Genomic DNA, 15,527 nt, shown 5'->3' on the forward strand with positions numbered 1-15,527 from the left:
TTTTTTGAAACACTGCTTCAAGGGTTTAATCCTGTTCTTGGTGGCAGTGGCAGAACTCCTGTGTAAGAAGGACAACTCCTGGTAAGTTCTAGTTGTGTATCTGCATCACATACTTGTGCTGGTTTGTTTTGTCATGGCAGAAGCAGCTTTTCATTCACAGCAGATGCCTGGTATGACTAAGCTGTTATTGGGCTCGTTTAAATATAACTTATGATATCAAATAATGTCAACAATTTGATGATAATGCTAACTTCTGTTTTGGTATCAAACTTGAAAAATGAGGGTTATTTTCTCATTAAAGTGATTTTCTAGCTGTGCATCAGCAGGTAAAATGTTTTACTTTTAAGTGAGTTTGCATGATACAAATATTGCTGCAAAACTAGTAGTTTAGGCCGCAGGCTGTACTATTCTGATTCGGTGTATCTTCTTACTCTTCGTAACAGGAAATCTTAGTGAAATTATGTCTGTGATTGTGAAACTCTAATACGGAGGATCTAACATAATAGTAAAACTGTTTTACTGTAGAAAGCAGTTGGCATGAAGTTCTAGTATTCTCATGGCTTTATGCAGTAAGTTTTTCAAAACTACCCTTAATTTGCTGGTACAATAAGTTCTTCTGAAGGTAAAAAAAGTTGATGGAGTTTTTAAAAAAAACATTTGAGACAAACGCTACAGCTCTGCAATTTTACTCATAATAATGTCTAGTGAACCTGCCAACTTCATCGTTCCATGGTCTTAATGAGTTGAGAAGGACATTGAAGTCTTGACTCAACAGCTGAATGGTATCCTGACCATTGCCGTTAGGATTGGTATAAAGGAAACAGGTTTCTTGAAATATTTAGTGATTCACAGTGTTTACAGGCAAGGAGAGCAACTATTTGCCTGTGCTTCCTTGCTTGTGTTGTAGTTTTAATTATGTCCTTTTGCTAGTTGACACTGCTTAGACTTCTCTATTCTTCAAAAAATTGTAATTTTTTTGCCTTTGTCACTATGACAAGCACAGTTTTATTCTGAACTTCTGTCAGAGTTCAGAATAGATTTTATTTTCTGTAGACTGTCATTCAGAAATTACATTTCGTTTCAGTCAGACATTTTTGTCTGACCTGGGTCACCAAAATCTTGTGGATATAAGTAAAATTTTTAAATAAACTTACTTCAAATTTATTTAAATCTGTAGTATAGTATCTAATCCTGTCTTACACAGTAGGCACTGGACTTTTTAAATGAGCGCTGAACTACCTGAAAACATTTAAATATAGATTCCTGTGGCTTTTGAAAAACTGCTCATTTGATTGCAAGGTGTAGTGTGTACTTACTTAAAATGGAATATGATTATGCTCTGAAATGGAAAAGGAATAGCTAAGAAACCCTGCTTCTGAAAAGGGATCACCAAGGTAGTAATCTATTTTTAGCTTTAGGGAAGTAATGAAGTTTTGATCATAAAATGTTGCTTGCTATTCGTAGTATTAACTGTGAGTTTGATGGAAATGTAATGAATGGCTCTGATGAATGTCACAGAGATGTGATCAAGCTTCTCTGTTTGGATGTTCTGTCTAATCTCTGAAATTGGCAGTATTTTTTGTGTTGCTCTTAATTCTGCAACTAGTTAATCTGAACTTAATCTTGCTGTAGTTACTCTCCATGGGACGTTGTACAACTGAGTGCAGAAGCTGATCCCTGTCCCAGCTGCAGGTATTTGACGCAGGTATTTGAAAAGAGTCCAGGCCCATCATGCTGACACCCACCCTTTAGATATTTGTAGGTATTTATGAAATCCCCCCTCAGTCTTCTCTTCTCCAGGCCGAACAAACCCAAGTCTCTCAGCCTTTCCTCATAAGCGAGATGCTCCAGCCCCCTGATCATCTTGGTAGCTCTCCGCTGGACTGTCTCCAATAGTTCCCTGTCTTTCTTAAACTGGGGAGCACAGAACTGGACACTACTCCAGATGTGGCCTCAGTAGGGCATAGTAGAGGAGGAGGAGGATAACCTCCCTTGATCTGCTGGCCACACTCCTTTTAATGCATCCCAGGATACCATTGGCCTTCTTGGCCACAATGGCACATTGGTGGCTCATGGTCACCTTGTTGTCCACCAGCACTCCCAGGTCCTTCTCAACAGGGCTGCTAACATGTACTGTTCAGCCCCCAACCTGTACTGGTACATGGGGTTGTTCCTCCCCAGGTGCAGGACCTTGCACTTGCTCTTGTTGAATTTCATGAGGTTCTCCTCGGCCCAGCTCTCCAGCCTGTCTGGGTCTTGTTGCATGGCAGCACAGCCTTCTGGTGTGTCAGCCACTCCTCCCAGCTTGGTATCATCAGTGAGCTTGCTGAGGTTACACTCTATCCCATCATCCAGGTCATTGATGAATGTATTAAACAGGACTGGACCCAGCACAGACCCCTGGGGAACACCACTAGTGACAGGCCTCCATCCAGACTCTGCTCTGCTCCATTGATCACAACCCTCTGAGTTCTGTTGTTGAGCCAGTTCTCTATCCACCTCACTGTCCACTCATCCAACCCACACTTTCTAAGCTTACCCATGAGGATCTTATGGGAGACAGCATCAAAAGCCTTACTAAAGTTGAGATAAACATCCACTGCTTTCCCTTCATCTACCCAGCCAGTCGTGCCATCATAGAAGGCTATCAGGTTGGTCAAGCATGATCTCCCCTTGGTGAATCCATGTTGACTACTTCTGATAACCTTCTTTTCCTCTACATGCCTGGAGATGACCTCCAGGATGATCTGCTCCATCACGTTTCCAGGGATGGAGGTGAGGCTGACTGGCCTATAGGTCCCCAGGTCCTCCCTCTCGCCCTTTTTGAAGATTGGAGTGACATTGGCTACCCTCCAGTCTGTGGCCACCTCTCCTGTCCTCCATGACCATTCAAAGATGATGGAGGGTGGCTCAGCAAGAACTATTTGACACAGTTGGAAGTCTTGGATTCATAAATTAGTGTTGGTTTCCTGAAAAATCGTTGACCTTGAGAGAGTGAGAGAGATATCAAGTTAATGTAACTGTTGAGGGAAATGGTTCTGTGCAGGTTCAACAGTTAGTTCTTTACTGCCGATAATATGTTTCGCCAACCTTTTTCTCATCCTGTAATTATGGTGTTAGGAAGTGGGGTATATTTTATGTGAGAAGGATGTTGGTTTGTGACAAATGAGAAGGAGTTAAAGGTCCTCCAAGATGAACTCAGAAAGGAGGGGAAGCCAAGGGGAGCAAGTGTGATTGAAATCTGTATGGCATCCTTCCTACGTTGGCGCCTCCGTAAGTAGCGGTGGGACTGCTCTTGCTGTGACTGTGCGATGTAGGTCACGTTGTGTGTGGAGGGTTTGGTGAAGGGTTTTATGTAACTTTGAGTCTATAGTCCAGTGTAGCAAATAATTTTAAATTTAAGTTTACTTAAACAGGTTTTCAAAGAAGAAAGCAAATCCTATTTTAAGCTTTTTATGGGTGAGAAAGAGGGGTAACCAGGCTGTGTAATATGCCAAGCTATATCAAAGTCTCTGTTGGGCTCCATGCTTTATGTGATAGAAATATTTTTACATTTATTGTGCCAATGAATTCTTAATAACTGATAGTTGCTCGTAGAAAAACTGCTGCTATTATCAAAAACAAATAGGTCAGAAACAATTACAGATGTTGACACAGTCATGGCTGCCAGCTTTAACTGACTTGATGTGACTTACACAATCATATTATCAACAGTGGAAAAATTGCAGCGTTCGTTTGCTCAGCTGCACCAAAAGTCAGTGTCCTGATATTTCTGAAATCTGTTAATGGCTCTGTAAGCTCTCTGAGACATTTCTTTCCATTGTGTTGTAGTTTTATCTGAAGTTGTGCAAAGGATATTGGAGTTACACTGTTAAAAATCTTAAATGTAGTTCCTTTTTTGTATTTGCTTCTCTTTTTTGGAAAAGCTTTGTGAAACATGAAAATGTATGGCATTATGTTTCTTAGAAATCCTCAGGAGCTGGTATAAAATTTTTGAGGGTTTGTACTATAGTGTATGTGATACCTATCCAAACTAACTAAATACAGTGTCTTTTAAGTAATGCACTGTGTATGGACAGACTTGTATTTTACATGAGTCAGGGAAGACTGAATAAACAGGTGTCAGTGCAGAACTGAGTCTTTTGGAGGGTCTTCTTTTCTCTCCCGGAAATGTCTTGGAAGATGGTAGTGTTGATAGGGCTTTTGTAGATGGAGTGTTTGTGATCTTTCATACAAACAGCTGTTACGATCAGGTAATCTAGTCTCTGTTGTTTTTTTTTAAAATCGGAAATTTTTGGTGATGAACAATTTATAATAAAGTATCATAAGTTATTCTAATGCTTAGGCATTTCATAAAGACACTTTTTAAAATCTATTGCATAATGTCAGTTTCCATCCTGTCTGTTGGACATTGTATTTTTATTTGCCTTTCTTATCTGTGCAAATGCTGTAAACAAATGTCTTATCTTTGTCTTTAAAACAAAGAGAAAGATCTTTCACTGTAAAAACTGCCTACAGTTTAACAATTCCTGTTTCCTTTTAAAGCAGAGACATGAGGTGCAATATTATTGTTGATATTATAGAATCATAGAATCATTAAGGTTGGAAAAGACCTCTAGGATCATCAAGTCCAACCGTCAACCCAACACTACCATGTCTCCTAAACCATGCCCTGAAGTGCTGCGTCTACATGTTTTTTTAAATGCCTCCAGTGATGGTGACTCCAGCACCACTCTAGGCAGCCTGTTCCAGTGCCTGACCATTCTTTCAGTAAAGAAATTTTTTTCCAATACCCAATCTAAACCTCCCCTGATGCAGCTTTAGGCCGTTTCCTCTCATCCTATCACTAATAACTTGAGAGAAGAGACCAACGCACACCTCACTACAACCTCCTCAAGTAGTTGCAGAGAGCAATAAGTTCTCCCCTCAGCCTCCTATTCCCCAGGTTAAACAACCCCACTTCCCTCAACCTCTCCTCATAGGACTTGTGCTCTAGACCCTTCACCAGGTTCATTGCCCTTCTTTGGACACGCTCCAGCGACTCAATGTCCTTCTTGTGTTCAGTTTTGAGCCCCTCAGTACAATATTTGAGGTGCGGCCTCGCCAGTGTCAAGTACAGGGGGACAATCACTTCCCTACTCCTGCTGGCCACACTATTCCTGATAGCAGCCAGGATACTGTTGGCCTTCTTGGCCACCTGGGCACACTGCTGGCTCCTGTTCAGCTGGCTGTCAATCAACACCCCCAGGTCCTTTTCCTCCAGGCAGCTCTCCAGCTGCTCCTCCCCAAGCCTGTAGCGTTGCATGGGGTTGTTGTGACCCAAGTGCAGGACCCAACACTTGGTCTTGTTAAACCTCATACAGTTGGCCTTGGCCCATTGATCCAGCCTGTCCATGTCCCTCTGTAGAGCCCTCCCACCCTCAGGCAGATCGACGTTCCCACCCAGTTTGGTGTCATCTGCAAATTTACTGAGGGTGCATTAGGTCCCCTCATCCAGATCATTGATAAAGATATTAAACAAGACTGGCCCCAAAACTGAGCCCTGGGGAGCCCCGCTTGTGACTGGCTGCCAACTGGATTTGACTCCATTCACCACCACTCTCTGGGCTTGGCCATCCACCAGTTTTTACCCAGCAAAGAGCACACCCATCCAAGCCATGAGCCACCAGCTTCTCCAGGAGAATGCTGTGGGAGACAGTGTCAAAGGCTTTGCTAAAGTCCAGGTAGACAACATCCAGAGCCTTTCCCTCATCCACTAGGTGGGTCACCTGGTCATAGAAGGAGATCAGGTTGGTCAGGCAGGACCTGCCTTTCATGAAGCCAGGCTGGCTGGGCCTGATCCTGTGGTTGTCCTGCACTTGCCTTGACAATGCTATGGTTGACAGTGTTATGATAGGTGTGATGTTTTTATCAGAAATATATCCCTTAATCACATTTTTTTTCTGAGATAGATCAATCTTGGAAGAACGCTTGATGGATAGTTTGATGTTTGGGGGCTAAACTACCTCTCCTACTCCTCGCCACTGGTGAGGCCACACCTTGGGTGCTGGGTCTAGTTCTGGTCTACTCAGTACAAGAGAGACACAGACACGCTGGAGAGAGTCCAACAAAGGGCTACAGAGATGGGGAAGGGACTGGAGCATCTCTCCTGTGAGGGAAGGCTGAGGGAGCTGGCACTGTTCAACATGGGAAAGAGAAGGCTCAGGGGGATCTTATCAATGTATATAAACACCAAAAGGGAGGGTGCAAAGAGGATGGAGCCAGGCTCCTTCCAGTGGTGCCCAGTGACAGGACCAGAGGCAGTGGGTGCAAGCTGAAACACAGGAGGTTCCCTCTGAACATCAGGAAACATTTTCTTACTGGGAGGGTGACTGAGCACTGGCACAGACTGCCCAGGGAGGCTGTGGACTCTCCATCCTTGGAGATGCTCAAAAGCCACGTGGACATGATCCTGAACAACCAGCTCTAGCTGGCCCTGCTTGAGCAGGGGGGTTGGACTGGGCAACCTCCAGAGGTACCTGCCAACCTCAGCCATCTGTGAAACTGTGATGGCGAAGGGTTCTTTTTTTTGAGATCCTCCTACGTTGATTTTTACCAATTATGCTTGATCCTGGAATCATTCAGATAGTATGTCTGGAAACCATTTTTAATATTTTGATGTTACTTATACTAACTTTTTCAAAGTGTTTTGCATAATTTGTTAGGAATTTATAGCTTTAAGGAATAAAATAGGAATTTCCTTGTGCATTAAATGCTTAGTGGAGTTATATACAAATAACAAACTTTTTTGTAAACATAGGAAGGATGCTGAATGTTAGGTGGAGCTGAAAACTTAAGCTTTTACCAACTGATGTTAAAAATTCACACTTAGTATAGTGTGCCGCGTTGACTTTTTTTTTTAACTGGGCTCGAGTATGACATATTTGTTTACATACGTATATTTTCAAAGGGAATCAGTGAGATGAGATTATTAAACACAAAAGAATACAGATTTTTTTGGCAAATATTTTAGCAGGTTTTTCAATTGCTTCTTCCTTTCTTCTGGCCACTTCCTACCTTAAGTAACAGTTTGAAACGTAGGTACTAAACTAATTTAATTGTTATTAGTCTGTTAATGTCTGAAGTAATCTATTCGTGAAGTATTGGGGTATGGTTTTAATGATAATACGTTCATATCTGAAAGAATGTGCATATTATAATAAAATATCTGGAAAGGATTCTATAATTTTCACCTAAACTTTACTTTGATTTTACAGAGCGCCCAGCACGAGAGAATACATGCAATTTTGTAGAAAGTCAGTAATTCTAAGTCTGAAGGCTTTTTAATGTTTATTTTCTTTATTCTTGCCTTTTTTTTTTCCGAACTAACTCTGGCTGACTGATTACATGAAAGAAAACTTTTTAAATTAGTTTTCAAGGTAGGAATGTTTTATGTAGCCTGAAAGGTTTTGGTTTTTTTTTCCACATTGAAACTAACAACAGTGACATCAAAGATTAACTAATACTACTGCTATTTGCTACCATTAAAACAAACTTACCGCTCTTCCTTGTTTTTTTCCTTTTGACTTAGTGTATTAATTTTATGATTAGTGGAGTTTTAGCACTGATTATTTTTTCTCAAAAAATATCTAATAGTCTGTATGAAATTTTCTTGCATTTTATAACACAGTTATTCCTGGACTTCAGGATACTGTGCTGTGGTAATAACTACAGGTTGCTTAATTTATCAGAAAAAAATTGTCTGCATTTAATATAACTCTCATGAGGTTCTCATGAGACAATAACAGATTACCTCTGTGCTACCTGTGTTTTACTCGGGAGGATGGACAGAACTGAGGCTTCTGATGTCCTGTAGCAGCAGATTTGTAGTTTTTTGTTTACTTAGAGGAGAAAACCCAAACTCTTAATAAAATAGTAACGAGACAAGGTGTAAAGTAAATATAGCTGTTTGGTGCTTTGCAGGTAATGGGAGTGTTTCAGCATTCCCTATGTTGGCCTTCGTAGGGAAGGTGGAAGTAAAGTTCTGTCTTTTTCTGTTAACAGCCTAAAATGACTGTGTGAATTCAGTGGAATAAATGGCGTCCAAAGTAACTGATGCTATAGTTTGGTACCAGAAGAAGGTAAGCTTTCTATTTGTTTTTATGGTGGCTTTAAAAAATAAACACCTTGGCTTATTGTTCTTTATGTGTAAAGTATAATAAATATAAAATACTCCTGTGTTATTGGTTAGTGCTGTATGAGAGTGAGTAGCTTGAAACTTTTCTTCCAAAAGTAAATACATATTTGGTGACTGTATCTAATGAAATGGAATAGCTTTTGGTCTGTGTTGAAAAGTCCTCGCTCCCTTGGCTACTTGTGCTATGGAAGAAAGGAAAGGGAATTTTTGTTCTCAGTAGCATGTTAGTTAATGTACAGGAGAATGTTTCTATAGCACAGAAGTGAATCCTTGTATTTAAGTAGAAAATAAGAATTGAAACAGATTTTCTGTCAGTAACAAGGAACTATTTAATTCATACCCAAAAGAGATAAGCAAGGGCTTTTTAGAAGTTAATTAAAAAAGAAATTATTGGGAGGGGAAGAGGCAAAGGTCTCATTTGGAGATACATAGTTCCAGTATTGTCTGATACTGTATCTTTTGATTCATGTTTGCACACAGAAATGCTGATGTCTCTTTCCAATTTATTATTTTGACAATTTCAAATCATCATATCCTCTTGACATTAGTATGCCGGTTGTCTTATTCAGTTAAATTGCTTTTAAAAAGCTGAAAACTTTGCTAAATTTTGAGATGTGCTTCTTTACTAAGATATAAGTAAGGTGTAATGATAAATTGTTTTTTTCATGACTCTCCATGGTTTAGTAAGCTTCTATGAGTATCATTTCCCTTGGGCGTATGGCTGTCTTCTTGAGAGTATGCAACTTGTCTTTAGGAGATGCATGGCAACAGTCTTCAAAACAGAAATTCTGGTTAACTCCTAGCTAAGCAGTAGTTAATTTTTAGAAATAAGATAATACTGGTATGCTTTACTGAGAACTTTACAACTGTGAATTAAAGGTACACTTGGAAAAGCAGGAAAATTAATTTTGCTGACTTAATTCATATTCAGCGTATAATTATTAAAATATTGAAAATAATTCAGAATTTAGTAAGGATTTTTTGCTTTCTTTTGTACTGTGTACTCTCTTCCTTCTCTTAATTAAGCTTTACAAAAAGTATTTTTGTAAATATATCAGTGGAATTACACTGTGGTTTTGAAGCGTTTCTCAATTGCATGTCCAATCCCATTTTTTTAAAGATTTGGAAGATGCCTTGTAGAAGACCGTGTAACAAAATTCAGTGCACGATCTTGTGGAAAGGGAAAGTGATGCTGCTTTTACCTGATTCCACTCATTCTCTCATAAATTTCGTTCACTCATGCTGTCATACTGATAATACAAGCACCAAGTACCTCTTTTGCGCAATATAAGAGATGCTGGCTGTAAGATCCTCATCACATCTCTGAGTTTTTTTCACTGGTGATGAAGAATTAGTCTCTGGACAGATCTTCTATGGTATTCAGCTTTATATATAAATGGTCCTTTGATGCAAGAAACAGTCTGAAGTCTCCGTAAATCTTCAATGAAGTTGATGCTTGTCATCTGTTTTGGTTTTTTTTTTTTTTTTAAAAACATGTCTTTTTTCCTGTCAGTCATACAGGAAAAGGAATGCCATATGTTATATGCTGCAACTTTCCATCCTCCTGGCGTTAGGAATGCAGCATCTTCTGCTGATGCATCGCTGTGCAGTGATGTTACAGGCAGCAGGCCTTCTGGTCTTGATATAAACAACCCATTCCTCAGTTTTACTTTCCCAGCACACTGCCCCTAACAGGATTACTCATTATCAGTCCAAGTAATTTGTTTAACTCTTGTGAAATCACTAGGAAAAAAATGACAGAACGTGTTTCTTGGCATCATCCTGACACCCACCCTTTAGATATTTGTAGGTATTTATGAAATCCCCCCTCAGTCTTCTCTTCTCCAGGCCGAACAAACCCAAGTCTCTCAGCCTTTCCTCATAAGCGAGATGCTCCAGCCCCCGATCATCTTGGTAGCTCTCCGCTGGACTGTCTCCAATAGTTCCCTGTCTTTCTTAAACTGGGGAGCACAGAACTGGACACTACTCCAGATGTGGCCTCAGTAGGGCATAGTAGAGGAGGAGGAGGATAACCTCCCTTGATCTGCTGGCCACACTCCTTTTAATGCATCCCAGGATACCATTGGCCTTCTTGGCCACAATGGCACATTGGTGGCTCATGGTCACCTTGTTGTCCACCAGCACTCCCAGGTCCTTCTCAACAGGGCTGCTAACATGTACTGTTCAGCCCCCAACCTGTACTGGTACATGGGGTTGTTCCTCCCCAGGTGCAGGACCTTGCACTTGCTCTTGTTGAATTTCATGAGGTTCTCCTCGGCCCAGCTCTCCAGCCTGTCTGGGTCTTGTTGCATGGCAGCACAGCCTTCTGGTGTGTCAGCCACTCCTCCCAGCTTGGTATCATCAGTGAGCTTGCTGAGGTTACACTCTATCCCATCATCCAGGTCATTGATGAATGTATTAAACAGGACTGGACCCAGCACAGACCCCTGGGGAACACCACTAGTGACAGGCCTCCATCCAGACTCTGCTCTGCTCCATTGATCACAACCCTCTGAGTTCTGTTGTTGAGCCAGTTCTCTATCCACCTCACTGTCCACTCATCCAACCCACACTTTCTAAGCTTACCCATGAGGATCTTATGGGAGACAGCATCAAAAGCCTTACTAAAGTTGAGATAAACATCCACTGCTTTCCCTTCATCTACCCAGCCAGTCGTGCCATCATAGAAGGCTATCAGGTTGGTCAAGCATGATCTCCCCTTGGTGAATCCATGTTGACTACTTCTGATAACCTTCTTTTCCTCTACATGCCTGGAGATGACCTCCAGGATGATCTGCTCCATCACGTTTCCAGGGATGGAGGTGAGGCTGACTGGCCTATAGGTCCCCAGGTCCTCCCTCTCGCCCTTTTTGAAGATTGGAGTGACATTGGCTACCCTCCAGTCTGTGGCCACCTCTCCTGTCCTCCATGACCATTCAAAGATGATGGAGGGTGGCTTAACAACAGTATCCGCCAGCTCCCTCAGCACTCATGGCTGCATCCCTTTGGGGCCCATGGATTTGGAGGATCCAGTTTGCCTAAATGATCTCTAACACAGTCCTCTTCAACCAAGGGGAAGTCTTGCTTCCTCCAGATTTTCTCTCTCACCTCTGGGGTTGGGATGCCTGAGGGCCAGCCTTAGTAGTAAAGAATAAAGTAAATAAAGTAAAGAGAAGGCATTCAGTAACTGCCTTCTCTGCATCCTGCATCACCAGGGCACCCACCTCATTCAGTAGCGGGCCCACAATTTCCCCAGTCTTTCTTTTACTACTGATGTATTTGAAGAAACCCTTGTTATCCTTGACAACCCTCACCAGATTTAGTTCTAAGTGGGCCTTGGCCATCCTTGTCACACCTCTGCGTACCCTGACAACATTCCTATATGCCTCCCAAGTGGCCAGTCCGTTTTTCCACATACTGTAAACCTCCTTCTTCCATCTGAGTTTTTCTAGAAGCTCTTTGCTCATCCATGTGGGTCTCCTGGCTCATTTGCTTGACTTCTTCCTCACAAGGATGCACAGATCTTGAGCTCCAAGGAAGTGGTACTTGAATACAGTCCAGTTCTCTTCGACCCCCTGCCTTCCAGAGCCCTAGCCCATGGGATTCCTCCTAGCAGGTCTTTGAAGAGGTCAAAATTAGCTCTCTTGAAGTCCAGGGTTGTAATCCTACTTGTTGCCCTGCTTCTAACATGCAGGATCCTGAACTCCACCATCTTATGGTCACCACAGCCAAGGCCTCACACCCTCACATCTTCAGCCAGACCTTCTTTGTTTGTTAGGATAAGGACCAGCAGCACATCTCACCTCGTTGGCTTTTCCACCATCTGTGTGAAAAAGTTGTCCTCGATGTTCTGCAGGAACCTCCTGGATCGTGCATGGCTCATGGTGTTGCTTTTCCAGCAAATATCAGGGTGGTTTAAGTCCCCCATAAGGACCGGGGCCTGTGATTGCGAGGCTACTTCCAGCTATCTGTAGAAGGCTTCATCAACTTCCTTTTCTTGATCAGGTGGCCTGTAGCAAACACCCACAAGAGTGTCACCCATATTTGCCTGCCCCTTAATTTTTACCCGTAAGCTCTCAACTCAGTCTTCCTCCATCCCTAGGCAGAGCTCAATACATTCCAGTTGCTCCTTCACATAGAGAGCAACTCCCCCACCTTGCTTTGCTGGCCTGTCTTTCCTAAAAAGTATGTAGTGGTCCATGACACCATTCCAGTCATGTGAGCTATCCCACATGTCTCTGTAACTGCAGTGAAATTGTGGCCTTGTGACCGCACACAGATCACTAGTTCTTCCTGTTTATTCCCCATGCTGAGTGTTTTGGTATACAGGCATTTCAGAGAGGTAACTGAGGATGCAGGTTTCCCTGGAGGGGTGTGTGAGGGCCTGCTACAGCTGTGCATGCTCTTGAGGCGGTTGGTCTCCTGGCTGTCATCTCGTGAGGCAGCTAAGGCACTGTTGTTGCTGCTCTGGTTGGCCTGGCTTATTCCCCTGTTGGATGTGATGGCAATAGCATTGCCTCTTTGGACCCCGCCCTCAGAGTTGCTCAGTATCATCCTTTACTGGGAGCGTCTAGGCGTTCACCAAGGTCCTTTATTCTCTGCCTCTCTCTCTGCCTCTCTCTTTCCCCCATGGATTGTTGTTTGCACCAAAGATTTCAAATTGGGGAACAGGAAGAGCTGTGCTAGTGGTTAGTGGGTACCAGCCATCTTTTTGTCCATTCTGATACATTTCTATTATTTGTTTGCATATGATGGCAAGATCCTGAACGCTGTGTGCTAGTGGTTGCGGTCAGGTTTAAATTTTTATTTCAGAGTTGTCAAAGTTTTCCCACTTACCTTACTTTTTAGATCTGCTGATTCCTCACAACAGTAACTGAAATTGAAAGTAAGGACGGATCAAAACTTAGCACATTCTGGCAGTAAAACATTGTTTTTGAGGCAACAGAGAATGGGGGTTGCAGTCAGTATCGATCAAACTGATATGACTTGCCTATGTGATAAAATGAGGAAAATAAAGTGTTATTTTGGGGAGGTATTTTCAGATTAATGAATTGAAGTGTGAGTGCCCTAAAAAAGAACATGAAGAACTTCTGATATTTATAGTCATACATAAAGAAGAAAAATATATTTGAGTAGAGGGTGGCAATGTAAGAAGTATTTAACAGATAACTTGCTCCTTGTGTTCCTTTATTTTCAATTGTAATGTGTTTTTTGGATGTATTTTTGATGTGTGTATTATATCTCTCTACTGAGTTTCAAAGGTCTGTTGGTTTCTCAAAAGTAAGGTGTTTTTGTATTTCTTTAATGGAAGGAGTTAAGCAATTGAGCTCTTCCAACCCTTCTTTGGCCAAGTTTTCCAAACACCAAGTTTACTCCTATGACTCATACTATTGTCTGAAATTGAGCTCCTCACGGGAGGATGATTTAGTAATGCACTTTAATAGTTTAAAAGGTCAGACCTTTTATTATGTAAACTTGGGTTTTGTTGTTGCAGTAGATTCACTCTGCTTTTAGTGCATTGGAGCTCTTGATTACTGTCTTGTAAAAATGCAGTAATCGATTCTTAATTATTTTAGGTTGGATCGTAAGTTTTCAGATAGTGTATTATACCAGCTTGTTGTTTGAGATATAAGATTGCATGAACATAGCTTTACTGCTTCAAGTGGTAGCTTGTGTTTCCCAGCTGGTACAAATACTTTTTTGCAAGGCATGAAATCTGAACAGATAAATCCTGCTAGACAGAGCTTGCCTCTGCAGAAAGCAAAAATAAATTAAACCTCTGCTGTGTTCCTGGATGCACCAGGGAGTGCAGGGCTGAGATATTTGTGTCCCAGACAGGGTTTGCCTGGCTTGTTTTCAACACTTTCTGCTGCACTGGTTCTTGCGATAAAAGGGTGTGGCAGGGCATCTGCATTGCTATCTGGAATTGTTCGTTACTTTGGTCCCAGACAGCTGCTGAGCTAATATTCACGTATATGCACTTTGTCAGTTAATATCCTTAGGATTATTTGTATTTACCATAATACTGAACTTGCTTCAGATTGGTAATTGATTAATTTTAGGGAGAAAACTGTCATAATGTTTCATCTGAAAAAATCTGACACCCCCACAATTATTTTAAACAATTTCAGTATCTGATGATGTACCTGACACCGATTCTTTATGCATACTTGCAGTATTGCCTCAGTAACAGTAACTGATGTTCAAAATAATAAAATTGCTAGCAGTCTAAAGTATTACTTGTATTGCTTGTAACTTAAGCTTTTTGCATTTATTTCTTATAATACTTTCAAGTTTTACAGATAATAACAGATGTGCAATTTTTGTCTGGTTTCCAGTTTGGAGACGATATGTAAATTTACCGTAACAACTTTCTGATTTTCAGTCCTCACAGAAACCTTGCTGCTAAAATGGAGAACTTTATATAAATTTGTCGATGGTATTGCAGGAGAGAATGATGTTGTTCCTTCTCCTGGGGATGGTTGTAGGGGAAGGCAGAATGGAACTTAATGAATTGAACCTGAATCCTGCACCTGATTGCATATCAGTTAACTTTGCCAATGCAGCTTTCTGCTGTTCTGGGTGTCCCTCAGGCATGGCTGTTAAAGGGCACAGTAAAACAAATGAGATTCTCTCTCATGGCTCTGAAGGACAAAATTAGAGTTCTAATTGCATTGCTTTAAGATCTGTAATATTCAGTGTTTTACAGCTCATTAGCCCAAGATTATACTTGCCAAGTTAATAAAGGAGGAAATAAAACAAAAGTTATGCCATTCCATAAACCACCTGATTTCTTTCTTGGCACTGAATTCATGTGATGCATTGGTGACCCTGGCACCAAAGCCAGTTTTGGCCAAACAGTCAGGCTGTATGGCTGTATTACCTAAAACTCTGGAAGCTGAAACTGCATCGGTTCAGAAACGTCTGCCTTCAAGTGCCAAAACTTGGCAAGTGTTGGAGCTGGCTATTTGTTGGGGGTGGGGTGGGAAGTATATTTAGAAGAGTTTCCTTCCACACAGTGCTGGGATTCAGTACTTAAGTTGTCAAATTGTGAAATGTGGCCAAATAGCAGGGATTACATTCAGCACCTTGTTTCGGTGAGACAAAATGCAAGTTTCTGAATCTTGTGCAAAAGATCACTCAAAAATTGGTGCTGTGGCTGAACAAAGCAGGCTTGCATTTGCCTGGCTCTTGGTTCCCATGCCTGCTTTGCCCTCCTACAGACTTTCATGCACTTGTCTGGTGAATTTGGTCAGGGGACTAATCGAGTTAAAACTAGACTTGTGAAATCTATAAGGAGGTGAGCCTAACTAATGGGGGTGGGGTGGGGTGGGGTGGGGGGGCAGAGTGA

General features: G+C 41.6%; 1 protein-coding gene across 5 annotated transcripts in view; it reads left to right on the forward strand.

Annotated features, from left to right (window-relative positions):
• The window catches only part of PHTF2 (putative homeodomain transcription factor 2), a 75,406-nt gene that overhangs the window by 8,993 nt on the left and 50,886 nt on the right, over positions 1 to 15,527 (forward strand). For all 5 annotated transcript variants that reach the window (XM_075081462.1, XM_075081465.1, XM_075081466.1 and 2 more), the window contains exon 2: positions 8,044 to 8,120. In XM_075081462.1, the coding sequence (XP_074937563.1) occupies positions 8,076 to 8,120 (45 nt within the window). In that variant the 5' untranslated portion in view covers positions 8,044 to 8,075. The remainder of the gene's footprint in view (positions 1 to 8,043; positions 8,121 to 15,527) is intronic.

Source organism: Phalacrocorax aristotelis, chromosome 1 (assembly GCF_949628215.1).
Source record: "Phalacrocorax aristotelis chromosome 1, bGulAri2.1, whole genome shotgun sequence".
Taxonomy (NCBI): domain Eukaryota; kingdom Metazoa; phylum Chordata; class Aves; order Suliformes; family Phalacrocoracidae; genus Phalacrocorax; species Phalacrocorax aristotelis.